This window comes from Enhydra lutris, unplaced genomic scaffold (genome assembly GCF_002288905.1).
Source record: "Enhydra lutris kenyoni isolate GAN:26980312 unplaced genomic scaffold, ASM228890v2 scaffoldscaffold41, whole genome shotgun sequence".
NCBI classification, from domain to species: Eukaryota; Metazoa; Chordata; class Mammalia; order Carnivora; family Mustelidae; genus Enhydra; species Enhydra lutris.
In genome coordinates, this window is record NW_019154125.1 from 13,256,166 (window position 1) to 13,283,129 (window position 26,964).

The window sequence follows — 26,964 nt, forward strand, 5'->3', positions numbered from 1 at the left end:
CCCCTCCCCCCGCCCACCGTTTCCCGGCATGCTCCGCGGAGGAAGGGACGGAGTCGACAATAACAAACCCAATCGCGGCGGTGTCCGCGGCCCTGCCGAGCCCTCGGCGCTGCCTTGGGGTCCCCGAGTCGTTCCGGCCCCTCGGCTCTGACTGGCCGCGGCCCCCTGACCCCCGGCGCCCGACCCAGAGCCGAGGGGCCTGACAGCGTCCCCCCTCCGCCCCGACCCCTCCCTCCCGCCCGGAGTTCGGGGCCGCCACCGGCACCTGGGACACCGGCGGTTTTGTCGGTTGGCGGTGCCCGATGGGCGGTTGGTAGCCGCCGCCGACAACGAGGCGGTGGCGGAAGATGGTGCCAGGGGCTGCTGGCTCTGCTGCTGCCGCCGGCGGAGGAGGAGGTGCTGCCAGGTAAGTGCCGTCGCCGCCCGTGGCCCCTTCCCCCATCTGGCACCGGAGCCGCTCGGCGAGCCTGGGCACAGTGGGCCGGGAACGCCGGGGTCCCCACCGGGCCGAACGCCACCGGCTAGCAGGTTTGTGAGCCACCGAGCCCGGCGCATCCGGCCGCGGCAGGTGTTGCCCTGCGGCTGCCTCCCTGGCGCGACAGCCCCTGAGGAGACTCGCATTTCGAGTCGAAGCGCCACAGGGCTACGGGAGTTGTGGGGCGGGCTCGCCCGGTGCAGGCCTACCTGCGGCTTCCTCGGCCGGGGCAGCCAAGGTCCCTCCGTGTACGCGCCCCGGGCCGAATTTCGGGAGTGGCCGAGGGGGAGGGACGCCCAACCCACCGGGACGTACCCTCCCTTGTTGTCACCACTACCGGGCTTAGCCCTAATACTGTCTTTGACTTGGGAAACCGGAGAGAGGAATTGGGCCGAGGCCGAACGAAGCGCACAGCGGGAGGATCAGAGAGATGCCTTTGTCCCGACCCCGGAGTGCGAGGATGGGTATAAAGTTACTCCTAGGAATGACTCAGCCTCCGCCAGCCCCACCGATAGATTTGGGATGGGGTGTGTTTGCGGATTTCACAACTTCCTTAGTAGAAGCAGGAGAACAGGAGAAATGGCAGCTTTTGAGGGGAATAGTTTCTTCCACCGCCTGGTGGATGTACTATGTTTATTGTTTATGGTTTCGTAATCTAGTCTTTTCCATCATGACTCTTTAAAATGTGGTCATACCACGAAGTGGTGTGTGCCTGCATACTAGGGAAGACTAATGTCTCACTGTTGATAGAGTCTCGTTACTGCCTAAGTCATTAAGTTAGATAACAATGTTTGCCTCGAGTTTACTATACGTAGAGCAATGATTTGGGCCCTGTGAAAATGCGCTTATCGTTTTTATTGTATAGTTTCTAGGTTGTGTGTTGATGCTGATTGTATGATTTATCCGAAGGGTTGGAAAGTTAGCAACTTAGGAGGAGAAGACTTTATTATTTAAATAGACAAATCTGTGTTTAATCAGGAATCACATTATTATATTTCGGTATTTGATAAAAAGAGGGTCTTTCTCATTCTGGTAGGATATTACCATGAGAAGTACCATAAGGATTTTATTTTGGGGGTTATTTGGTTTGTAAGCTAGGTGGGAAGGTATTTTTGCTTTTTGTAGTTAATGTTGTAACAGAATGTGGCCTAAATGAACACATTTTCGTGTTGTTTTTTTTTTAATTTTAGGGTTGTGTTTAAAACCTAAAATAGTTTTATAAAAGAGATGCTTTATGTTGGTGTTTATGTTAAGAAATATCTGTTGATGGAAATTAGATAGGGACTCAGTCCACTTTTTAAAAATAATTTTTTTTAGTCGATTTTAAATCTTTTATGTTAGTCAAATTTAGTATTGATTATTGGCCTGGTTCTTCTGGTGTTGTTGGATGACAGGGAAGACGGTGAAACAATACTCTTGTCTCAGAATTTTTCTGGCCCTTGCTAACAAATACACGTTGAGAATGTATGGCAGATTGACTCTTAGCAAATCAAATTCGTAAGGTCCAGAAGGGCAGAGTACACAAGACCTTTGTTTTTGAAAAGTCACATTTCTGAGCCTAAATTTTTATTGTGTAAGCTTGAGAAGAGCTTTTATTTGGCTTCTGATTTTGAAACTGTCTTTAAATTTTCATGCATTCAGTAAACGTTTTAACACTTGCTGTATGCTTTACTTTGCAGATGTATGAAACTTATAAATGCTTTTTTAAACAGGAATATCTGGTAAAATGTTCTTTTTTGGATAATGCTGTTCTCTAACCCAAGTAAGCTTCTCGTTTGTAGTATAGGTAATAGTGGCTGAAGAAACTCAAGTGAAAATCTAGCAGTCCCTTTCTATACACATTCATCCATACAGTTATTACTTAAAATAGACCATTGAACCAGTTATTACAACGATCATGAGAATATGTAAGAAATTGTTTTTGCCTTATAATAGGAGATTGGGGTCCTGTATAAATATAATTACACTTTTGGAGCATTATTGCAAGTTTGAAAGAAGTTATGAAAGGGGATTTGGGTTTTTATGGAGTATAGGGGGATATTTTTAGAAGCGTGATCTGACATGGATAAGTCATTTCACTTTTCCTTAAAAAGATGCCCTAGGGGCGCCTGGGGGGGCTCAGTGGGTTAAAGCCTCTGCCTTCAGCTCAGGTCATGGTCCCAGGGTTCTGGGATCGAGTCCTGCATCTGGCTGTCTGCTTGGCAGGGAGCCTGCTTCCTCCTCTCTCTCTGCCTGCCTCTCTGCCTACTTGTGATCTTTTGTCTGTCGAATAAATAAATAAAATCCATTAAAAAAAAAAGATGTCCTAGCCACCTCAACAAATTTTGGCTTAGGATTTATCATGTACCTACCATGTGCTAGGCACTGGTCAAGAAATGTTGGGAATTTGGCAGTGAACAAACCAAATCCTGCATTCAAGAAAAATGAGGAGTAAGAGATACATGTTAGGAAGAAAAACAAAACAAAATACACACACACACACACACACACACACACACACAAACACAACCGAGGGAGGAGATGAGTATCAGGATTGAGAGGTTTAGATAAAGTGGCCAAGGAAGTCTTCACTGGTTGGTAACTTTGGAATAAAGACCCAGGAGAAGTGAGAAGGCTGCTGTGTGACTGGGCAAGAACATTCTTGGCAGCAGGAATAGTAAATAGGAAGGTTCTGAAATAATTGGCATATACATGAAAAAGTGAAAAGGTTACTCAGGGTGTACTAATAGAAATGAGGGGGCTCTGAGAATGGTGATAGGGCTCTACAGATACTCAGGGTTTTGGGGTAATAGTAAGGAAACAGTCATGTACTGTAACCCTGCGTGTGCAAAGACGTAGAAGTTTGTTCCAGGAAACCCAGCAAGGCCAGAAGGCAGCTTGTACCTAACATTCATTTATATTTTCAAGAAATGTTAAACCCCTGCAATACATAATTTTAGCTCCTGCAATAATGAATAAGAACTTTGTGTGTAAAGCTTTGTATATAAGAATGTAGGAAATTTTGAACTATGGGAAATTTTTAAAAAGATAGATTGCAAATGCTGGCTACTTTCAGACACTGGGGTAGATATACTGCTAGAGAAGCAGACTGTAGAGTGCTAGGTTGAAGAGGTATACTTAGTGTTGTAGATAAAAGTATGTAAATTTTAATTATCACATTTCTGATTTGTTTATTATTGTGAGCCTAATAAACCTAATTGCCTATAAGCAGACCTCTGTTGTGTGGTCCCTGAGAGGGTGACATTTCTTTGCAACTCTCAGTGAGGTTGAGGTCCTTTTTAATTACTTCTCCCTAATATGTGAGTGCCTTCATGCACCCGTTCTTTCATTGGTTTGTTTCATTCACAGCTGTTCAGTGAGTACCCTGAGGATTATGGAATGACACCCCATACTCTTCACACTCCCATGTTTTTGCTCTTTTGAATTCTCATACTTTATTGGCTTGTAATTATGTTAAGGTAGGAAAATAATTGTGACTCATTTCCATTTCTTGTTACTGGTTTGGGCGTATACACATTATTTTTCTCTCATTCTACACATAACAATTGATCAGCAACTGTCCAGAAAATCTGTTGAAATATTAGATCAGTACCATATATATCCATGTACCAATATATCCATGGTTGTTTTAGCCGTTATTCTGCGAATTTGAGTTGTACACATCCTTTTTTTGATATTGCTGTATGTTTACATATGGTTTAATAGAATTAAGCTAGTTCAATATTTGCTATATATAATTTTGATTTCATTTTTAAACCAAGTCATTATAAAATGAAACATAGAACTATAACACTTTTGCTATAGACATAATTAGGTGAATATTAGGAGTTTAGAAAACCTGAGTTCACATTTAAAGGGAGTGTCATAACTTGATCTTGCCATTCCTTAAAAATTACACCATGCACAGTCCTGAATGTTATATTTCAGCTGGTGACAATAATACAGAAAAAAAATGGATGTGGCTTCCATAATTGGTATAATTTGGAGGCAGGAGAGCTGTTTTCTAGCAAATTTGACTTAAATTCATCTAAATGGCTTTTTTTTTTTTAATTTCTGGTAAGCAGAAGTTATCAAATGACATAGCATGTATGAAAAAACATGTTTAAATACAATAATACTTACAAAGGGAATTAAGTTTTTATGAAAGAGACTAATTCAGAATAACAAATCTATTGATATTCTGTATTGGGGCTTTTGTTTTTTTTAGATTGTTTACTAATACTCCAAATTCAAGTTATCTAAGTCATGCATTTTACATAACTTTTATGAATGGCAGGACAGCAAGATGTGTAATACATTTATATGTATTGATGGAAAGATTCCCACATTATGTTATTCAGCTCAAACAAGGTGTATAGCAGTATGCATAATGTTTTCTCATTTTTGTAAAACCAAACTGTCCGTATATACACATATGTTTTTTTTCTGTATATGCAGGAAAAAAACCTAAAGCCAAACTACTAAAAGTATTCCTGTTGTCTGCATTCTTTAGGTGCTATCTTATATGAAGTTGCTTGTCTACTTGGAGCTTCATTTTGGAGGCTCTGAACTTCTATGGAAAAAGTTCTCTTTGGGGGAATGTGAGGAAAATGACTGACCTACTCTTCTTTTTTTTCTTTTGTTTTCCTCTTGGCAGAGAAAAAGGGTAAGATCAGATGGAAATAATCTGATTTGGAGGATTTGAAGTCCAGTTTTCAGTCCCCTGGGTAACCTAGATGTTGCATTTGTGGTGAATATTTTCATTGATGCAGCACAGTTACCCCTCAGGTCAAATTGCAGTTTCCATAATTGCAAATCAAACAAAATTATTCCTAATTCTTGTTCTTTATCTATGAAACTTTGGTCCAACATACCTAGTTCATTCAAATTTTATCTATTCTGCTGGACCTCAAAGCTACTTGTGGAGACTTGTAATCCCAGCACCTAGCACAGTTTCTGGCTTATGTTGGATATTTAACAAATAGAGAGTGAATAATGACTGAATGTGTTCAGTTTGGGAAGTCAAAAATTGAGGTTTTTTCCCTTTGTTTTCTCCATAAGGAAGCTAGTTCTTTTTTTTTTTTTTTAATTTTATTTATTATTTATTTGATAGAGATCACAAGTAGGCAGAGAGGAAGGGAAGCAAGCTCCCTGCCGAGCAGAGAGCCCGATGCAGGGCTGGATCCCAGGACCCTGGGATCATGACCTGAGCCGAAGGCAGAGGCTTTAACCCACTGAGCCACCCACACACCCTAAGGAAGCTAGTTCTAAATTTTGAATAGTTGACTGTAAACTGGAACAGTTGACTTAATCATTATGGTAGCCATCTCTCAAAGAGGAAATTGTAAATTAATCTCCAGTTGACAAATCGGGTAGACAGTGTTTTTCACGAGTGTAGGAGATGGTTTGATATCTCCCATATCCCCCTCATTTATAGATGACTGTATCCCAAGAGGATCCAGGTGGAACAAATGTCCTTCTATGATGTGAGATTTTTTTTTCCCTCTGATAATTCCTACTACTTTATATAGCTAGTAAGAGCTCTGTAAATTCAGAGGGAAAAGAGTGGGCCACCTGTGGTTAGGTTAGAACCAGAAGTGCTAACAGAACCATGTTTTTGGACCATAGTTGGCTGAGTAAAATTCATAATAATAGAAATTGGGGGACTTGTATCTGGCAGAGCTATATAAAGTGAGAGAATATAAATTTCCTGTAAAGAAGTAGTTGGAGATATTTCTAGAAAGGTAAACTAGAGTGTAATTATGAAGTCCATGAATGTTGGAGTTTAAAGTTATAATTGCCACCATCTTTAGAGCTTTTATTTTAGTCCTTGCACAGTAAAGGAGTCTGAAATACACTCTGTAAAAGGTATCCTTTCAGTCTGTGGATTATAAACTGATGTTTACAGGTTGTCTGAGCCTCACTGGGAGAGATGGGATTCACATAAGGGTAAAATCTTGCTTCAGAATCTTGCTTCAAAATCTTGCCCTTTAAATGTTAATGTAGCTTTAAGCCAGAGTTGGCAAATTCACGTTCTTAAAGGAGCAGACAGATAATGAAATTCAGTGAAACTGTGAAGTACTATACTCATGTCACAGAAGAGAGCTGCAAAAAAACCAAGCTGCAGAGCATGGTAGGCCATTGATTTGTGTTCTGCTGTAGGCAACTATGAAGCTCTGGGGAAGATTTTTGAGGCAGGATGCAGCCTGATGACAGTGGTTTTAACTGGTAGGAATGCTCAGGAAGACTTGGAGCAAGATGGAGATTTAAAGGCAGCGAGAAGAGTTTCCAGGCTCTAAAATAAGAGTTATGTCATTGGAAAATGAAGGATTGAACTCTAGAGGAAAAATGGATAGGCTTTAGGAAAAACTGAAGTTCTGAAAAACGGGAAAATGATAGCTTTCTTGACAAAAGAAGTTGGGGAACAGTTTTAAAGGAAAAGCACTGAATTGAAATGTGGTTATGTCAAGTTTGTGGTAACAACATGATTGCTAATGGGAGATACTTAGCATCAGGTGAGTGCTAGTCCTGTGCCTGGGGGCGGAGATCTGAATTAAACAACAGTAACTGATGTTTGTATTGCACTTTAATTTGCATAACTCTATAGTTTATACTTAGATTCTTTACATTTTCACAACAACCATGAGATAGGGAGTGTCTTTATTTAAAAAGAAGTAATTTCAAGTTGATGAGGTTAATCAGGGTCACATAGTCAATAGTGAGGATACGACTTAAATATAGCTCTCTGATTCCCAATCTCATGTTCTTTTCATAGTACTGTTTTTTTCCCTCTTACATGTAGTAAAGATAACAGTTCGAGAACTAAATATGAATGGCCATGTAGGAAAGATGTAGAGTCGGAAGACATTATCTAAACTGGGATGGCAGATTCGAGGCTAGAATGGGAGCAGCAGATGGTGGTCATTGTCTTGTTCTTTTAGTGGACCAACTCTTCTAGGGCACCGTATTTCAGGTTCTTTATTTCTTTGTGATGCATAAAGTGTTGTCTTTTTTCTTTTTCAAAATTGAAATAAGTATCTTTACCTCTGATTATAAATGTGATTTTTAAGGAGATCAGAGAAATGAAAGTTCTGCATCCAGAAATAGCCATTATAAAAAGATTGATGTTAAATTGTTCATAATTCCAGTTAGTTAACCTAGTGTTATTAGTTTCAGATGGTACAGTATAGTGATTCAATGATTTCATGTATCATGCAGTGCTCATCGTGATATGTGTATTCCCTAATCCCCATCACCTATTTAACCCATCTCCCCAACTCCCTTCCCTCTGATGACCTTCGGTTCTTTAGTTCATCCATTTCTTGTTTTTCTTTTTTCCCCCCTCTATCTTCACTTGTTTTGTTTCTTAAATTCCACGTATGAGTAAAATCATACGGTATTTGTGTCCTTCTGTTATACTCTCTAGCTCCATCCATGTCATTGCAAATGGCAAGATTTCATTCTTTTTCATAGCTGAATAATAATCTTGGGTAGGGTGTGGGTGTGTGTGTGTGTGTGTGTGTGTGTGTGTCTGTCTGTCTGTGTATACCACATCTTTATCCTTTCATCAATTGATAGACATGTGGGCTCCTTCCATAATTTGGCTATTGTAAATAATGCTGTTGTAAACATGGGGTGCATGCATCCCCTTTCAGTTAGTGTTTTTATATTTTGGGGGTAAATACCCAGTAGTGCAGTTGCTGAATCGTAGTTCTGTTTTTAACTTTTTGAGGAACCTCCATGCTGTTTTCCATAGTGGCTGCTCCAGTTTGCATTCCCACAGACAGTGCAGGAGTGTTCTTTTGTTTCTGCATCCTGTTCAACTCTTGTTACTTGTGCTTTTGATTTTAACCATTCTGACAGGTGGGAGATATTATCTCATTGTACTTTTGATTTGCATTTCTCTGATGGTAAGTGATATGAACATCTTTTCATGTGTCAGTTGGCCATCTGTATGTCTTATTTGGAGAAATGTCTGTTCATGTCTTCTGCCTGTTTATTTTAATTTATTTGTTTTTTGGGAGTTGAGTTTTGTAAGTTCTTTATATATTTTGGATATTAACCCTTTATCACATATGTCATTTGCAGATACCTTCCATTCCATAGTTGCCTTTTAGTTTTGTTGATTGTCTCCTTCACTGTACAGAAGTTTTTATTTTGATGGAGTCCCAATAGTTTACTTTTGCTTTTGTTTCCTTTGCTTCGGGAGACATAGCTGGAAAATATAGTCCAGACTTTTTTAATGATTCAGACTTTTTTAATGCTTGTATATACATGTACTTCCTTACCATTAGTTAATAAAATAACAATAAAATCCACAAACAGAATCACATATACAGTAACTTATTTTTCTTACTGAATAATAAATATATCACTAATCGGTATGTATCAAGCTAACATTTTTAAATATCTAAATAATGTCATATAGCTGCACCATCATTTATTTGACCAATAATGATTGACAGTTTTCTGATTTTTCATTGTTAAAAATAATCCATTGGGTATATGCCTTTGTATATTTGTCTGTTTAATTGCTTCCAATATATTTTCAAAGATATAATTGTTGGTTTGTACATTTTAATTTGCACAGTTTAAATTTTCATACATACTGCCAGATTAAATCTCTTCATAAGTTGTACAGCTTTCTATTTTTTTTTTTTTTTTTAAGATTTCATTTATTTATTTGTCAGAGAGAGGGAGAGCATAAGCGGGGCGGGGGGAGTAGCAGGCAGAGACAGAGGGAGAAGCAGGCTCCCCGCTGAGCAAAGAGCATGATGCAGGACTCAATCCCAGGACCCCAGGATCATGACCTGAGCCAAAGGCAGACGCTTAACAGACTGAGCCACCCAGGTTTCCCTGGATTTCTGTTCTTGTTAAGACTGCCAGTGTGCTCGTTGTGAGATAACAAGAATCAACACTTCATTTCAGTCATTATAGAAGTAACCTAAAGGGTAAAAACTGATGGCATTTCTGATAAAGTTTATTTTTCTGTATGCTATAGATAGCCATTTGTCATAGTACTATTGCTTGAACCATTTATCCTTTCCCCCAATTTGAAATTCTACTCTTATTTTTTATCTGCACGTGTGTATATGAAGATATATTTGTATCGGTTTTGTTCCACAAGTTATCTATCAAATGGGCCAGAATCCCAGTTTTAGTAACTGGTTAGACTATGTTTGACATGTTTCGATAAATGTTCTCTCCTATAATATCTGTTTCACTCCCCAAATATACATGTATGTACATTTATAAGTATTTATAATGGCCACTTATTACTGGCTTAATGGACAGAAACTACAAACATTTTTAGGCAAAGGACCACATAATAATTTTAAGAGAATGTGTCATTATTGAGTTACTAACCTGTTGCTTTTAATTTTAAATTGGGCTAGCTTGTGTCATACTATTCATTTTATAAAAATGAGTTTTATATAGAAAATGAGCATTGTGGCAAATTTTAGAAAATCTTGACTATTTGGTGAAAAGTAATACCATGTATGTACTTATGTACTAAGGCTGAAATTTTGTCATAAAGTTAATTTCTAATTCAGCAGCAGTTGACTTATATGGTGGTACTTTACCATTGCATGTAAGAATTTAGTTCTAGATCATTTAGATGCTGTCCACTTAGAAATTTGATAGATTTTATGTAAGTTAAGGGAAAATGTGCTTAACTAGCAATCCCAAACTTCGTAAGTTGATGAAAGGGTTAGCTCTTTTTTTTTTTTTTAAAGATTTTATTTATTTATTTGACAGAGAGACAGATCACAAGTAGGCAGAGAGGCAGGCAGAGAGAAAGAGGAAAGCAAGCTCCCCACTGAGCAGAGAGCCCGATGTGGGGCTCGATCCCAGGACCCTGAGATCATGACCCGAGCCGAAGACAGAGGCTTAACCCACTGAGCCACCCAAGCGCCCCGGGTTAGCTCTTTTTAATGTTTATTTTTTCAAGGAAGTTTGTGTTTTGCTAAGCTTATCCTCTTAAATTTTAGCAAATGTAATCGAGGATGTTAAATCACTGGTTTTTACCAGGAACTCAATTTTACATAAGCTTTTTTCGGTATTTTTTTTGAAACAACACCTCCTTTTTGTGAACTTTTGCCCATTCCTTCTCGATACAACTTTTGTATACCTCTATAATATGTATTGCATTGTAGTGTCATATTCATTTTATGTGACTAAGTTCCTTGAAAGGAGATAGCATATACTTTATTTTTTTTTAATCTTTAGAAACTCGCACATTAAATAAGTTAGAACGAGTTTAACGTAAATCAGTCTGAGATTTTATAAAAACCTGGAGGAATTAACCAGTCTGTCCTTTCAATTTTTAGGTGAGGAAATGAGATTTGGTGAAATTAGGCTCTTAAGGACACAGAAGTAAAGAATGTGAATCTAGGAGTAAAACCTAGATCTATTTTACTTCTGTTCCAGTATTTTTTCAGGACGGATTCTCTTCATTTTCAGGATGACCAAATGTGTGTGTGGTTACTATTAGTAATGCCCCTTTTTTTGCTTAATGTTTTAACAATTATATAGCAAGGAGTGAATTCAGCTTTGTTGGATATATGAATTGTACATTCTTTTTTTTTTTTAGATTTTTTAGATTTTTTAAAAAATTTATTTATTTGACACAGAGCAATCACAAGTAGGCGGAGAGGCAGGCAGAGAGAGAGGGAAGCAGGCTCCCTGCTGAGCAGAGAGCCGGATGTGGGGCTCTATCCCAGGATCCTGAGATCATGACCTGAGCCGAAGGCAGACACTTTAACCCACTGAGCCACCCAGGTGCCCCTAAATTGTACATTCTTATAAATAAAGTATTCCTGTGGATTCTCTTTGAGCCATTTTGTATTTCTGATTTCTCTATTGTGGTTCTTCCTCTAGTCCTTCTCCATAGCCTTGGCCTCATTTATTAACTGTCTAATGTCTTGGTAGTAGGTGTAGAAGACACTGTGGTGTCTTGAAGAGAGGTGTAAGGCATGGCCAAGTTTTCTCTAGCTGTTTACAATACAGTTTGGGGAATGTCAGGCATTCAGCACATGGGGAAAAATGTAGAGCAAGACATTTATTTACTTATGTTCTAGATACAGACACTAATATTTGATTAGCTGAAATTTGAAGTTGAGGGCCTTAAGTGCTTAAGGAAGATTGTTAACAGCCAGTAGATTGGTGAAGACTTTACAACAGGATGTTTGTGAGTGACATAATGGTCACAAAATGGAGGCAGTGTTGTGACATGAGTAAAGACACTAAAGACTAAGGCTTATTCATCTTTCATCAGGAGGTCATTTTAAATGATATGGAGCTTCATTAATGAGATGCAGAAAGCCAATATTGGATTGTTTACTCCAAGGGATTTATACAAGTAAATGTTATAAAGCGTTTTTAGTTGGGGAGAAGTAAAGTGACATTAAAATAAGAACTCAGATTTTTTTTTTTAAAGATTTATTTATTTATTTATTTGACAGGCTGAGATCACAAGTAGGCAGAGAGGCAGGCAGAGAGAGAGAGGAGGAAGCAGGCTCCCCGCTGAGCAGAGAGCCCGATGTGGGGCTTGATCCCAGGACTCCGGGATCATGACCTGAGCCAAAGGCAGAGACTTTAACCCACTGAGCCACCCAGGTGCCCCAAGACCTCAGATTTTTTAGTTGGTGGTGTCTTCCAGGGTTGATTTGAAATGAAACCCACTGGGTAGAAGATGCTCAGTTAGGTTATTGTCAGAGCTTGGGTATGCAGTAGTAAGCACTGAATTAGGTAGCTTAATTGGGAATAAGTGGGAAAGAGGAGTACAGAGACGAAAGAGTACTTATTCACATATGACATGGTGAAGTTGATTACCATTGGTGAACCCAAAAAGGTCAGTAGGAGAAATACCTTGGAGATTTTTAAAGTAGAGATGATTATTACTATTTTTGTTTTTCTGTTTTTTAATTAAAGAGCCTTGGAATACCTTGGCTCTAAGGAAATTACCAATAGTTAGCTAGTTGGATGAGATCTCTCTCAATTAACTATTTGAACTGTTTTATTATTTACTTACTGCAAGTAGTATTTTTTTTTTAAGTATTTTTTTATTTATTTGACAGACAGAGATCACAAGTAGGCAGACAGGCAGGGGGTGGGGGGGGGAGCAGGCTCCCTGCTGAGCAGAGGCTCAGCTCCGTCCTAGGACCCTGGGATCATGACTTGAGCTGAAGGCAGAGGCTTTAACCCACTGAGCCACCCAGGCGCCCCTGCAAGTAGTATTCTAAGAGTACTTTTGCTTGTGAGAGTCTATTCTCTCAATAGATGTTCTTGAACAGTTTCTGTTATGTAGCAAGAGTTACTGCCTGTTCCTAAGTAACATTTTGGAGTTTTATAATGTGCAGTTGGCTTTGTGCTAAATATTAAGCTCTTTGCTAGATATTTTAGTTGTTTTCCAAAAAGCTTTAGGAGACAAGTATTGCTAACATTCCTATTTTACACATTAGCAAACAGAAATCTAGATGTGTAGTGATGAGAAGGTTTTTTTAACTCCACAAGTTTTTAGTTGATAATAAAGTCAGGTGACTCGTGGATTGTCTGGAGAACATGTTATTCAGTAAAATTTTATAACTGATTTAGATTACACAAAATTAGTCTTTATAGAAGTTTTCTATTTCTCTTAAGAGAATTTAAAATATTATGAACACGTTTATTTTGTTACCCATTTAGTGCATTTAATGATTTTTATAATTTTTATTAATTTTTATAAACCATACTTTACAGGTAGAATCTGAATCAGAACTTTTGCTTACACAAAAATTCATGTCCATCACCCTATGTGTCCAGTATGTGAAATATAGAAAAAAAATTAAATGTAGATAGAAATCTTTCTTTAACCAAACAAATCTTGCTGTGAAACTGTGATGTGATCACTTAGAAATTAGTAACCCAGAGTTGAAGTAACAGCTAAAGACAGAGTAGATTTTTAGAAAAGATTCTAGTGACTTAGGAGCTAAGGTACAGAAGAAAGAATTTAAGGTCAGGCAGGATTATGAGGAGATTTAGATGATGGGAAAAATGGTGATCTATATGATATCCCTTTGTATCGAACAGGACAGAGTGCTCATGTAAGAGTAGTGGAACTTTAGGACATTTACCATTTCTTTCATATCTGGCTTTTTGAATTGTTAGTTACATTTTGTTAACCTCATAAGATTGTACAGCCCTTCAAGACAGAAACTGAATTTTGTCTGTTTCCAGATGGCTTGAACCCTGTACATAAACTTTCTCTAACAGAATCTTGACTAGGCAGGCACTTTGGGTATCCTCAAAGTCAGATTTCTTCTCCTGGCAGTGATAGTCCAGGAAAACTCTTAACTTGAAAGTAAATTTTATTTTTCATGTCTGTGGTGATTTTTGCTGAAAAATTAAAGGCTGAGGGTACAGTTTGAGAGTAAGAGAGCACTGCATATCCTTTATATTGTATATAGATTAGGTGTTGGTGTAACATGAAAGTTGGATTTGTATATTTCTGTATATATGTGCTTACTTAAAGGAAGTTGTGATTTTCATTGTATTTGCAATTGTTGTCCACAAAGCCCCTAAATATTATACATTATTTGTATATTTTTGTTTAAAGATTTTTTTTTATTTGACAGAGAGAGACACAGTGAGAGAGGGAACACAAGCAGGGGGAGTAGGAGAGGGAGAAACAGGCCTCCTGCTGAGCAGGGAGCCCACCCAGATGCGATGCGGGGCTCAATACCAGGACCCTGGGATCATGACCTGAGCCGAAGGCAGACGCTTAAGGACTGAGCCACCCAGGTGCCCCCATTATTTGTATATTCTCTTGTTCATGGACTCACTGCAAGTATGATATGCTGAGATTTGCTGTATTCCGGGTCCAGACTTTATTAACAAGTTCATAGTTCTCTTTGAGAAATTAGGAAAAAGAAATTCTCTTAGCAGCACAGTGAGAAGCTGCTTTGAGAAAGTATTTCAATAACTTGCTATTAACATGAGAAAATATGACCACTAGGTGTGGGAGGAAATTAAAAAATTTTTGTCCAGTATGAATAGCAGAAAGTGTGGGACCCATAATTTCTAACATGCATGGCGCCCTATATAGGCATTATCAGGAGTTAGTTTTCAGCACAGACAAGGTTCTTTACAGCAAGCTTTTATAGAATGGACTTGCTTTGGAGAATAACTCCTAGCTTTGCTCAAAAAAGCAAAAACAGAAACATAACCAAAATACAGAAAACCGGGTTATTGAGCCAAGTTCTTTTAGCTATACTATTTTTCTTCTCTTGTAGGGGTGAGGAACCTCTGCAAGTGTTCTGTAAGTTTTATTTTGTTCTTGTATTTTTATATTTACATTTCATGGAAGTTAACACCAATAGGCAATGGAATATTGAGCCACATGTAACCATCATTTTGTATCAGTTATCTCATGGCCTAATCTTGTTTCAATTATATGCCATGATATTCCCCCCACAGCTCCTGCTGCTACTTCCCCTTCTCTTGCAACTGTAGTTTTATAAATTTGAAGAACAGATACACCCACAATAGCCCAGCAAGGAAAATGTTTTCTTTACTTTTCTCAACTCACTCAGCCTATAAATAGCAGAGTAAGAATTTAAACCAGGGCGCCCCTGGGTGGCTCAGTAGGTTAAGCAGCTGCCTTCAGCCCAGTTCATGATCCCAGGATCCTGGGATGGAGCCCTGTGTCAGGCTCCCTGCTCAGGGGGAAGTTTGCTTGTCCCTTCCCCCTTCCCACTCTACCTTGCTCACAGGCACTCTTTTTCTCAAACATAAATAATATATCTTAAAAAAAAAAAAAAAGAATTTAAACCAGGTCTATTAAGCTCTTCCTATACAAAAGTCAGTTGTTTTTCCCTCACTTTAGGTCAGATTATAACCAGGAAGCAGCAAATTGTTTTAGCAGATTATTTACTTTATCTAGTTTACTAGATTATTTATTTAGCAATAAATTGCCAGCAAATATTCTGGCAGCAAATTGTTTTACTAGATTATTATTAATTCCAGTACTAGAAGTATTTTTTTTTAATTTTATTTATTTATTTGAGAGACAGAGATCACAAGTAGGCAGAGAAGCAGGCAGAGAGGAGGAAGCAGGCTCCCTGCTGAGCCGAGAGCCCGATGTGGGGCTGGATCACAAGACCCCGGGATCATGACCTCAGCTGAAGGCAGAGGCTTTAAACTCACCGAGCCACCCAGGTGCCCCTACTAGAAGTATTTTTAACACTATTCACAAGTAGTGAAGTATTTTGTATATACTTCAACTGTACTTCAAATTTTTTCTGTAAGAAATTTTTTCTATAAGAAGCTTACACCTGAGTCTTTGGTGCCTGGAGTTTTTATTGAGGTCCTATTTTCTTTACATGGTAGCTAACCTTTAGTCTCTAGCTCTTCTGGAGGTCCTACTAATGTCTTTTAGTCTCCATTTCTTCTGGAGATGGGAACTGGTACTGTGTATCCCAAAGCCCCCATCATAAATCATATTGTTAAACTATTCTAAAGCCCCCAAACAGAGACATTCCTGTCAAATAGGACATCCTAGAGACCTCAGGTTCCCCTCCTCATAGCCAAGGATAAAGTCCAGACTTCTCTTTGGATAAGATTAATTCTTTACTATTTAAGGGAGATGGGTACTTACTGCTCTAGGATTGTCACTGCCTTTATTTCAGTGGGGGTGTGAAATATGTGTTTTATGCAAAGAGAACAATTTTTATTTAAACTCACATCTCTAAAGTACTTTTTTTACTTTATTGTATCTCTTTTCTCTTAGATTGAAAGTCTAGGACTCTTAGACTGAAACTCTTGCTTATTTAATAGGTGAAAATCTATCTTTTTCAGATTTGTATTTCTTTGATTACTGAAGAGGTTTATTTTCCTCGTTGGTTAACTATTTGGATTACTTTCTCATGCACTGTTGTGGGTTTTGTGATTTTCTTACTAATTCATAGGAATTTTTTTTTTTTTTTAAGCTGTTTACCCTTAATCTCTCTTGTAACAGTATCCCACTTTCCAGTTTTGGGGAGAAAGTCAGATCCCATCTTTTGATACTTGGAATAAATGATGAAACAGGTAATGGAAAGGCAGCACTGGGAGTAGAATGGGTCTCCGCAGCTTTCCTGTTCCCTTAGAACAGTGCCTAAACAGCCCAGGGGCTACAGAGCAAAGGCCACTTTGAGTATTTCACTCAGGCATGTTTTCTTGACTACCATAGGTAAGTTCTTTAGTGTACATTTCTCTAGCTATAAAGTTTTCAGAGAATTCCCATGCACAGATGATCCACAGCATGAAAGAATTTCTGGTCCTGCCACATGCAAGGAACCATGTTATCTGTGTACCCAAGGGAATCTTACTCTCCCATAACCTAGGATCACATCAGTTCTTGGAGGGCAACTTATTTTTCATTTGAAAACCTTACCATGTCAAATTTGTAAGTGTTCTGCCATCCCACCCCCTTACTTTTAGAATTTTTTTTTATATTGCATTCAAGAAAATGAAGACTTAAAAGTGATAGAATTGGTGGGGGAAACAAGTATTGGAACTTATACAGGAACAGTAAAATGGCAAGTCATGGAATGTATTTCACTACATGTGTTTAGTAGTACATTCATGTTCTTTCCTTGTTGGCCTTCTTTCCTTCTTGACCCAGCCATAGATTTGAACTCTGGTTGTTTTTGCTATATGACTTTGAGAGATTATTGAAGTTTTTTAGAACCATAGTTTTATCATTTGATTGATGGAGATAATAGCCTTTCTCACAATAGAAATTGTGAGGATATGTAGCTAGTATGACTTTTATTTCATGTTAACAATCAGTGGTTATTGTTAAGTCAACAATATCAATATCTTTAAAGAATAAAACATAGAAAAATGTTGGGGCGCCTGGGTGGCTCAGCGGGTTAAGCTGCTGCCTTCGGCTCAGGTCATGATCTCAGGGTCCTGGGATCGAGCCCCGCATCGGGCTCTCTGCTCAGCAGAGAACCTGCTTCCTCCTCTCTCTCTGCCTGCCTCTGGCTCTCTGCTCAGCAGAGAACCTGCTTCCTCCTCTCTCTCTGCCTGCCTCTCTGCCTGCTTGTGATCTCTCTCTGTCAAATAAATAAATAAAAAATCTTTAAATTAAAAAAAAAACATAGAAAAATGCAAGCATATATTTTAGAATTACTTTTAATTACAAATAATTGCATTTTTATAGCTACTCTTTTGAAAGTAGATACCAGAGTTTGTGTATAGGTTGCCCAGTCAGATGTACTCTTCATGAGACTAGACAGTTTTATCACACTGTTTGTTTTATTATCCAAAACTAAACCCCCCCCACACACACACTCCACCTAGGGCATACTAGATTCTCAGGTGAAATTTTATTGAATGAATGTTGTAAACTGAGGTGGGTTCAAACTCTTGGATCTTTTACCTTTAGACAAGTTGAGTGATCTTTGAATCTTTTCCCTAAACTCCAAAAAGAAATTAATAATATGGTTATCTTACATGTTATGAAAAATAAGGGAACTATTGCATATAATATTACTGAGTATAATGACTGACATATAATGAATTACTCAGTAAGTGTTACTGATGATTATTTTATGTTGTATACTTGGGACAGGTGAAATAAATATGAGTGTTTTGTGGCTGTGGAAACCATAGCCTGTGTTGTTTTGTGTGTTTTTGTTTTGTTTTTATTTTGTTTTCGCTATTCCCTTTTATTTTTTACTTTATGTTTCTGGTTTTGTTTTTCAATTTCAATTTCAGTATACTTAACATAGAGTATTCTGTTAGTTTTAAGTGTATGATACTCAACAATTCAACACTTTACTCAGTGCTTATCATGGTAAGTGTACTCTTTAATCCCCTTCACCTGTTTCACCCATCTCCTCCTGTACCTCCCCTCTGGTAACCATTGGTTTTTTTCTTTGTAATTAGGAGTCTGTTTTTTGGTTTGTCTCTTTCTTCATTCACTTGTTTTGTTTCTTAAATTCCACACATGAGGGAGATCATATGGTATTTGTCTTTCTCTGACTTCTTTCTCTTAGCTTTATACTCTCTAGATCTATCCGTGTTATTGCAAATGGTAAGATTCCATTCTTTTTATGGCTGAATAATTGTGTGTGTGTGTGTGTGTGTGTGTGTGTGTGTGTGTACACCTCACATCTTTATCCCTTCATCTGTCGATGGACACTTATATTGCTTCCATATCTTGGCTATTGTAAATAATCCTGCAGTAAACTTAGGGTTGCATTTATCCTTTTGAATTATCATATTTTCATATTTTGTAAGTGCCCAGTAGTGGAATTACTGGATCATATGGTAATTTTTATTTTTAATTTTTTGGGGAACCTCCACGCTGTTTTCCACAGTGGCTTCACTAGTTTGCATTCCCATCAACTGTGCTTAGGGATTCCTTTTTCTCAGCATCTTTGCCAACACTTACTGTTTCTTGTGTTCTTTATGTATTTGGATAGTAATCATTTATCAGAAATATCATTTTCAAATATCTTCTCCTATCCCGTAGGTTGTCTTTTACCTTTGTTGATTTCTTCCTTCACTGTGCAGAAGCTTCTTACTTTGAATAGTTTATTTTTGCTTTTGTTTGCCTTGTCTCAGGAGACATACCTAGAAAAAAAGTTGCTATAGCCGATATCAAAGAAATTACTGCCTGTGCTCTTTTCTAGATTTTTACAGTTTGGTGTTTCACATTTATGTCTTAATCCATTTGAGTTTGTTTTTGTGTATGGTGTAGGAAAGTGGTCCAATTTCATTCTTTTCTGTGTAGCTGTCCAGTTTTCCCAGCAGCATTTGTTGAAAAGACTTTTTCCCATTGCATATTCTTGCCTCTTTTGTTGAAGATTAATTGGTCATATAATCATGGGCTTATTTATGAGCTCTCTGTTCTGTTGATCTGTGGGTCTAGTTTTGTGCCAGTACCATACTATTTTGATTACTACAGCTTTGTAGTATATCTTGAAATCTGGGATTCTGATACCTCCATTTTGTTCTTTTTCAAGATTACTTGAAGTTCAGGGTCTCTTGTGATTCCATACAAATTTTAGGATTACCATTAAGCTCTATTTATTTAGTCAAATAAATAAAGAGCACCAGGGCTAGTGAGACCCATGGGACAATGATTTGTTTCACTAGTTAGATTTTTCTCTTATGCTGTTCTAGCATAGGCCCTGGGTGGTAGATGACAATTAATGAGGACATAGAGAGTTAAGATTGAGAGGGATGCTTCTGGTTAAAGTTGCCAGTGCGATGTCTTCACACAATGGATAATGGATGAGAATGTGGGATATTACATCAGGGTAGGTCAGGAGGTGCTTCTCTAAATGATGCTGCCATAATGTCACTTGGGAACTTTTAGAAATGAGCTAAATAAAAAAAAAAAAAAAAAAAAGAAAGAAAGAAATTAGCTAAATGACAGATAGTATCAAGTGTGCCTGCATAGTGTGCCTGTGTAGTGTGCCTATATAGTGCCTACATAGTAGAGTCAAACCAACCTAGGTTCTAGAGCCACAGCAATAAAAACTGTCCTTGAGATTGTTTTACATTATTCATGAATTATACATATAGACTAATTTTCAAATAAGCTTTTTTCGTTAAGCTGTTTTTGTAAGCACTGTTAATTATTGTAGTTTTTATGCTGAGCTGTTTCTTAGGGTGAACGCCAGGTAAAGAGATTAGTGTTTGTTTAAAGGCAGCATTTATCAGTTTATCAGCATTTATCAGTTTCCTCTGCATTTATCAGTTTCCCTCATTTACTATAAGTATTATGGAACAGGGGAATGGCATTGAGTCCATCTTTATAATAATTTCTGAAGCTTCTGATGGATTATCGGATTGAGAATCATGAAGAAGATCATGAAAAGAAAAAGATGGATGAAGAGAAAAAGATGGATGAAGTTTTAGATTGAAGGAAATTGAATAGATGTTAAATTTAAAATATTATCAAATATTATCCTGAATTGGATCCTAGATCCAAACATTATCATTGAATTGGATCCTAGATCGTGGGAGAAAAACTGTCAAGAGTATTATTGGGGCAGTAATTTGAGTACAGATGGTGGATTAGGTGATAATATGGATCTGTGTTAAATTTGATGAGTAGATAAATGTACTTTGGTCATGTATGAGAAAAATTCTTTCTGTTAAGATACTCACATTCTGAAGTATTTATCGATAATGAGACATTCTGTCTGCAGATTACTCTCAGGTAGTTCAGGAAAAATGTATCCTGTGTGTACAGTGTATATGTATATAGAGAGAGAAAAAGAAAGGAACAGACATGGACCACAATGTACATAGTTGGTAACACTAGGTAAAGCGTGCCAGGGAGGGTTTGGTTTTTGTTTTTGTTTTGTTTTGTTTTGTTTTTTGGTACTATTTCTGAACTTTTTTCTAAGTGTGAAGTTACACCAAAACAGAAAGGGTAAATAATATTTAAGAGGAAAGAAAAGTAAAAACTTAGAATACAGTTGTGATTACTATAAGGGTTTTATATTTAGGCTCACAAATGTTGTATCTTGTTGTATTGCTTTACCCCATCTTACAGAACAGTCTCATTTGTGTGACCTATTTAAATGTAACCTACATAGAGGCCTTCTTTGCTCCCCCAAATCTAAAATAGGTTTTTAGGTCCTTCTTGCCACCCCATTCCTCTTACATTGCATTTATTGCAACTTATACCATGTTTGTTTTCTTTTTGTTTAATTTCATTTTCTACTTTAGGACTGTGATCTCCATCAGGGCAAAGATCATGTCTGTTTTGTTCACAAAATACAGTCCTGACACACAAGCCCAATAAGTGTTCTCTTTGAATGAATGAATGAATTAATGAATCATCTCTGCTACCAATATTCCTTCTGTTTTAGTCACCATACTTATAGCTGCCTAATCCTTCAGAAAACAAAAGAACTCCTTTAACTTGTAAGATAAAATATACTTTTGAATTTGAGTGTGGTGCTGAGGTCCCACCCAAACTCTGGAAAGTTGGCAGAGGAAAAAGCCCAAGAAGGGGAGCTAGAGTTGTTTATTGAATTTTTTTTTAAGATTTTATTTATTTATTTATTTGACAGAAAGAGAGAGAGAGAGATCACAAATAAGCAGAGAGGCCAGCAGAGAGAGAAGGGGAAGCAGGTTCCCTGTTGAGCAGAGAGCGCGATGCGGGCCTTGATCCTAGGACCCTGGGATCATTACCTGAGCCGAAGGCAGAGGCTTAACGCACTGAGCCACCCAGGTGCCCTGTTTATTGAATTCTTAATCCCTGCAGAGCATGAGGCTAATAAGTTAAAAAAATTTTTCATACTTTTTCTCCCTTAATTCTCATAATACCCCTGCAATGTGGGGTACTATATTATCTTTTGCTGAATAAGAAATGTTTTAGTTCACATTTTCTGGGCATAGGTTGGCTGGGTCATCTGCCTCAAGGTCTCTCAGAAGATTGCAGTGAAGGTGTTTGCTGGAGCTGAGGTCTTGTCTGAGAGGCTCAACCAAGGAGTGATCTGCTTCCAAGCTCAGCAGTGGTTACCAGTTCCGTGCAGCTTGTCTGATTGAGACTCTCAGCTTTTTGATGAGGCTAACTTCAATTTTTTGACTCATGGGCCTCTCCATGGCAGCTTATTACTTCATCAGAGCTGGCAAGGGAGGGAGTCAGCTGGCATGATGGATGTTACAATCTTGAGTAGCAATCATGTGGCATTTCATTAACCTTACCATATTTCATTGGTTAGAAAAAGATCCTGGGCCCTGCCCCTACCCAGTAGGGGTGGGGATTTCATTGGAGTAAGGATACCCAGAGGTGGAAGGGCTGTTTTACAGGCTGCCTGCTACAGGTACCATTTTTATTCATTTTACAAAACAAGAAATCAAGACAAGTAAGTTGCCCAAGATAATGTACAAGTAATGGGGCCTGGATTAAACCCTGCCTCAGGGTTTAATGCTGCTAGGGTTAAAGCTGCCAGGCTCTTTTTTACCACTATATCTTAAGAACTAAGAAATGGCTATAGAATTTGGCAGTTTTGGAGAGTTTTTTAGAGACTTTTATGTTTCTTAATAGAGTGGTATGGATCAAAGTTATACTCTTATGGTTTCAGTGAATGTGCAGGTAGGAAGAGAGATTGAGTAGAAATTACATTTTCAGAAGGGAATTTTTAAAGAAAGAACAATAATCATATGTTGTCATATACTGAATTATTTCTCTTTATGATAATCCAGAAATTTTTCTTTTCCAGTTCACTGAGTTTAACCAGTAATGCCATTCAGTTGCCAATATCAAGCAAAGCAAACATAAGCCAGTTTTAATCTGCTTTTTAAGAAAAGTGGTAGTCCTTTTCACAGTGCCTGACGGTAAGTATAGTTCTAAATTCATAAGTTTTTCATCTAATGCATTTTAAAAAAACTGGTGTTGGAAACATTGATTTTAAGATGTTATTTATTTTTTTCCTTCTTCCCTGATAATTTTACTCTGAAGCTCATTGGAAAGAACATAAAGAAAATATATTCTAGTATCTGTTAATTTATTGTCTTTCATTGCTTTCATTAATTTGGGGGATTTTTACCTCTGATCATAAAAAATAAAATGCTAGATTTTAAATCTGTCCCTTGTAGGTGGGGAAGTTTATGTTATTTCATTTTTTTTTTTTTAAAGATTTATTTACTTGAGAGAAAGAGAGAGGATGTACATGGAAGGGATGGAGAGGAGCAGAGGGAGTGAGGGAAAAAGAGAATCTCAAGCAGACTCCCTGATGATGGAGCCCATCACAGGGCTTGATCTTACCACCTTGATATCAAGTTGACCCCAGCCCAAACCACGAGTCAGATGCTCAAGTGACTCAACCACCCAGGTTCCCTGAAGAAGTTTATTTTATATATGAGGTTTTGACTTGGACAGCTAGTTAATAGCAGTTGTTTCAAATATCCTGATTTCTAGACCTATGCACTTTCTACTGCTCAAGGAGATGATATAACTGTTAGGGTCACAGTTTCTTATGGAGCATTTCTAACTCAGAGTGGAGGTGGAATTTAGATTAAGAGACAGCTGGTAGAAGGAATTGGAATTAACTCATTTTCCCTAACTAGCAAGTAGTGGCTACTCTTATTTGCTATTAGTAAGTCTAACCTCAAGACAATTTTTTATTGCTAAAAGGAAGCAGTCAGGGAAGAACTTTTTGATTTAGGAAGATCTTTGATCAAATTTTTAATTTTAATTCTTAATGTAGAAGGGTACATGAGGACAATGTGAAGTGTACGCATAATTTTTGTTCTGATTGCTGGCCTCATCCTTAAAACAAATATTTTTAATTAGAATACTTACGCTTTTCACTAGTCTCATTATTGTTTATTTTTTAAGCAGCAAATTTATCAAATTGTCCAGTTAGCCATCTTAGACACCAAAAACTATTTTTTAGTTATTTATGTAGTACATAAATAACATGTTTTATGTGAGAGTATCTGTGTTTGTAGTTATGTTTATATAACTGACCATATTTCTTGTCTGTTTCTTTTAGTAACCGGATCAGAGTGTGAGGTATAAGCTCACAGAATCCAGAGAAATCATCATGAAGTTATATGTATTTCTGGTTAACACTGGAACTACCCTGACATTTGACACTGAACTTACAGTGCAAACGTAAGTTGTACTTCGTTCAGTCTCATCACTTCTGTATTTTGTGTATGCAAAAAGTTAAAGTAATGGATTTGCAGAAAACTATTCCTTTGTTAAATAAGAAAATAAGAATAGTAATATCTTAAATCTTCTAGCATATTACTTACATAGTTGTCATCTTTCACTAAAACACTGAAGTTCATAAAGTTGTGCTTTGTCTGTTTTTGTGAATATATTATTTGCAATAAACAAACTTACCTGCAAACAAACTTACTTCAAATTAAAACTGTCAAATAGAAGAAGTTTTCATACCTGATTGCCCTTCTAAGTTTCCCAGGACATTGCTAAGGAAATTATTGCTAGCTATATAAAGTAACATGTGTCAGTCCTAGATGTTTTGGTGATTTGTTTTTATTCCCTTGTATGAATAAAGTCAGTAATAGTTGTTTTGTTTATTGATTCAAGAAGATGATCAGCTTAATATTTTTAACTAAGTTTGTAGGACTCCTACTACCTAATAATTCTCCAGCTTTGTAGGAGATTCAAATATTTGACTAATGAATGTTGTTATATTTGTGAGATGTGGGGAGAAGTGTCAGGGAGGGAGGATATATTTTTAGGGCAAACAGCAAGGAAGGGAATAGTAACAACTATTCCTGTATACTTGTATTTTGGTAGTGGACCTGAGAGCAAAGACTTAATGCAATACAGGATAAACAGATCTGACACTGGAAATATTATAAATAATTTGTGGAATTAATAATCTTAGTTTTAAAAATGGAATTTGAAATTATATTCTTTTTTAAAAATTCTGGTTTTTATAAAATATAATTTTACCTGTGAAGGAATGATTTTCTGAAAGGTAGGGAAAGGAAGCAATTTTATGGTTTATACTTAATGTAGTTTGTGTAATGTGATGTGAGGATTTTAACAGACATCTGTGTTCTGAGGACTTTAACAGACCTGATGCTAATTTGAGCATATTCTTTTGCTATGTTATATAAAGAGCACAGAAATAAATATGTCTACTGCCTGTATTTTATATATTCACTTTTAGTTGTGCCACATGGGTGATTTATTCACCTAAGATCAGCCAGATGATTGTGGAATCTGATTCCAGAAACAAGTTTGTATTTTATGCTGTTGTTTTAGAGAAAAATTTTTAGAGTGAAATTAATATCTATCAAATATTTTTACACAGTGCTACTTTGATAGTAAAACGTTTGTCATTGGAAAGTATGTATAACTAATTTTTTGCCCTACCTCCACCCCTTTTAAAGTGTGGCAGATCTCAAGCATGCCATTCATAGCAAATACAAGATTGCTATTCAGCATCAGGTGCTGGTGGTCAATGGAGGAGAATGCATGGCTGCAGATCGAAGAGTGTGCACCTACAGTGCTGGGACGGTATGTGTCCATGAATGCTTTCGTACAAACATGCTCCAGTTTCACATCACGTAGGGAATTGGGAACTCAACGTTCAAAAGTAAGGTTTATCGGCTTCATACATTGAGGGCAGTGTGCACGTTCAGTATGACATTTTACTTCAGTTTCTTTTGCTTTTTTACTTCTGTAGGACACAAATCCAATTTTTCTTTTCAACAAAGAAATGATTTTGTGTGATCGTCCACCTGCTATTCCAAAAACTACTTTTTCAACAGAAAATGACATGGAAATAAAAGTTGAAGAGTCTCTTATGATGCCTGCAGTTTTTCACACTGTTGCTTCAAGAACACAACTTGCAGTGGTAAGATAAAAATAATTATTTTTTGAGATTATTATACTTATTTACATCTAGTACAATTTAAAATTAAAAATTGGTTACTTAACAAAATGATGTCTTATTCATATACTTGGTAATATTTTCATGAAGTATTAGCCTGTTGTAGGCATCAGTGAATGTTCTAACAAATTGATAGTTCCTAAAAGCATTCAAATCTAAATAGCACAGAGAACTAACGGATGGTTGCCAGAGGGATGGAAGTGGGGGGATAGTTGAAGGAGAGTGGGAGATATAGGCTTCCAGTTATGGAATGAATAAATGGGAATTAAAGGTACAGCATAAAGAATATAGTCAGTGATACTGTAATAATATTTTATGCTGACAGATGGTAGCTACACTTGTGGTGTGCATAGCCTAGGTATAGAGCTGTTGTATCACAGTGTTGTACACCTGAAGCTAGCATTGTGTGTTAACTATACTCAAATAAATAAATAGCTAGCAAGGTGGTCTGAATTACAGGGGAAGCATAAAAAAAAGATAAAAATAAAGTTTTGGGGAATATTTTGCTGGCTAATTAAGTCTGGTTTTTAAATTTTCAGACTCATTCATTGTTAGTCATTCTGCATTTGCAAGGAGTTATAAGATCTTAGAGTGGAAAAGCAGTTTTAAACATGATTTGTTCAACTACTTTCCTAAATGATGGTATGCAGTTAATGACTTCTGAATATTGCTATAATCAATAAAGTTACCTATGTTAGAGTAGACAGAAACAAAAGACTTATTAACTAACTCTTAAAAATGTGATTGTTTCTTCCATACCCATATTTAGGTCCTTGAGGAGAACAAATTATCTTTCCACTACATACAAAAAATTACAATGGTAGAATTGATACTTGACAAAGTGAGTGTTAAAGCATTAAACAGAACAAAGTGAAATTTATAATAAAAGATTTGATTTGTGAGAAAGAGAAGTCAGATCTGTATTTTCCTATCAACACAGGCTAAATGATAATAATTGCAGGAGAACTTAATAAAACATAATGATGAACACCAGTATTCATAGCAGAATTATTTCCAGTAGTCAAGTGATAGAAACAACCCAAATGTCCATCAGTGGATGACTAGATAGATCAACAGAATGTGGTATATACGTACATACAATGGGACATTATTTAACCTTGTCAGATTTATATG

General features: G+C 37.2%; 1 protein-coding gene across 4 annotated transcripts in view; it reads left to right on the forward strand.

The window, feature by feature from the left end:
- Positions 1 to 239: 239 nt before the first annotated feature.
- The window catches only part of LOC111155388 (RB1 inducible coiled-coil 1), a 92,897-nt gene continuing 66,172 nt past the window's right edge, over positions 240 to 26,964 (forward strand). For 3 of the 4 annotated variants that reach the window (XM_022515537.1, XM_022515539.1, XM_022515538.1), the window contains exons 1-5: positions 240 to 406; positions 22,675 to 22,789; positions 23,950 to 24,071; positions 25,328 to 25,454; positions 25,624 to 25,794. In XM_022515537.1, coding sequence (XP_022371245.1) covers positions 24,001 to 24,071; positions 25,328 to 25,454; positions 25,624 to 25,794 — 369 coding nt within the window. In that variant the 5' untranslated portion in view covers positions 240 to 406; positions 22,675 to 22,789; positions 23,950 to 24,000. Of the gene's footprint in view, positions 407 to 729; positions 930 to 22,674; positions 22,790 to 23,949; positions 24,072 to 25,327; positions 25,455 to 25,623; positions 25,795 to 26,964 lie in introns of those variants that run through there. The other variant, XM_022515540.1, reaches the window with a different exon arrangement.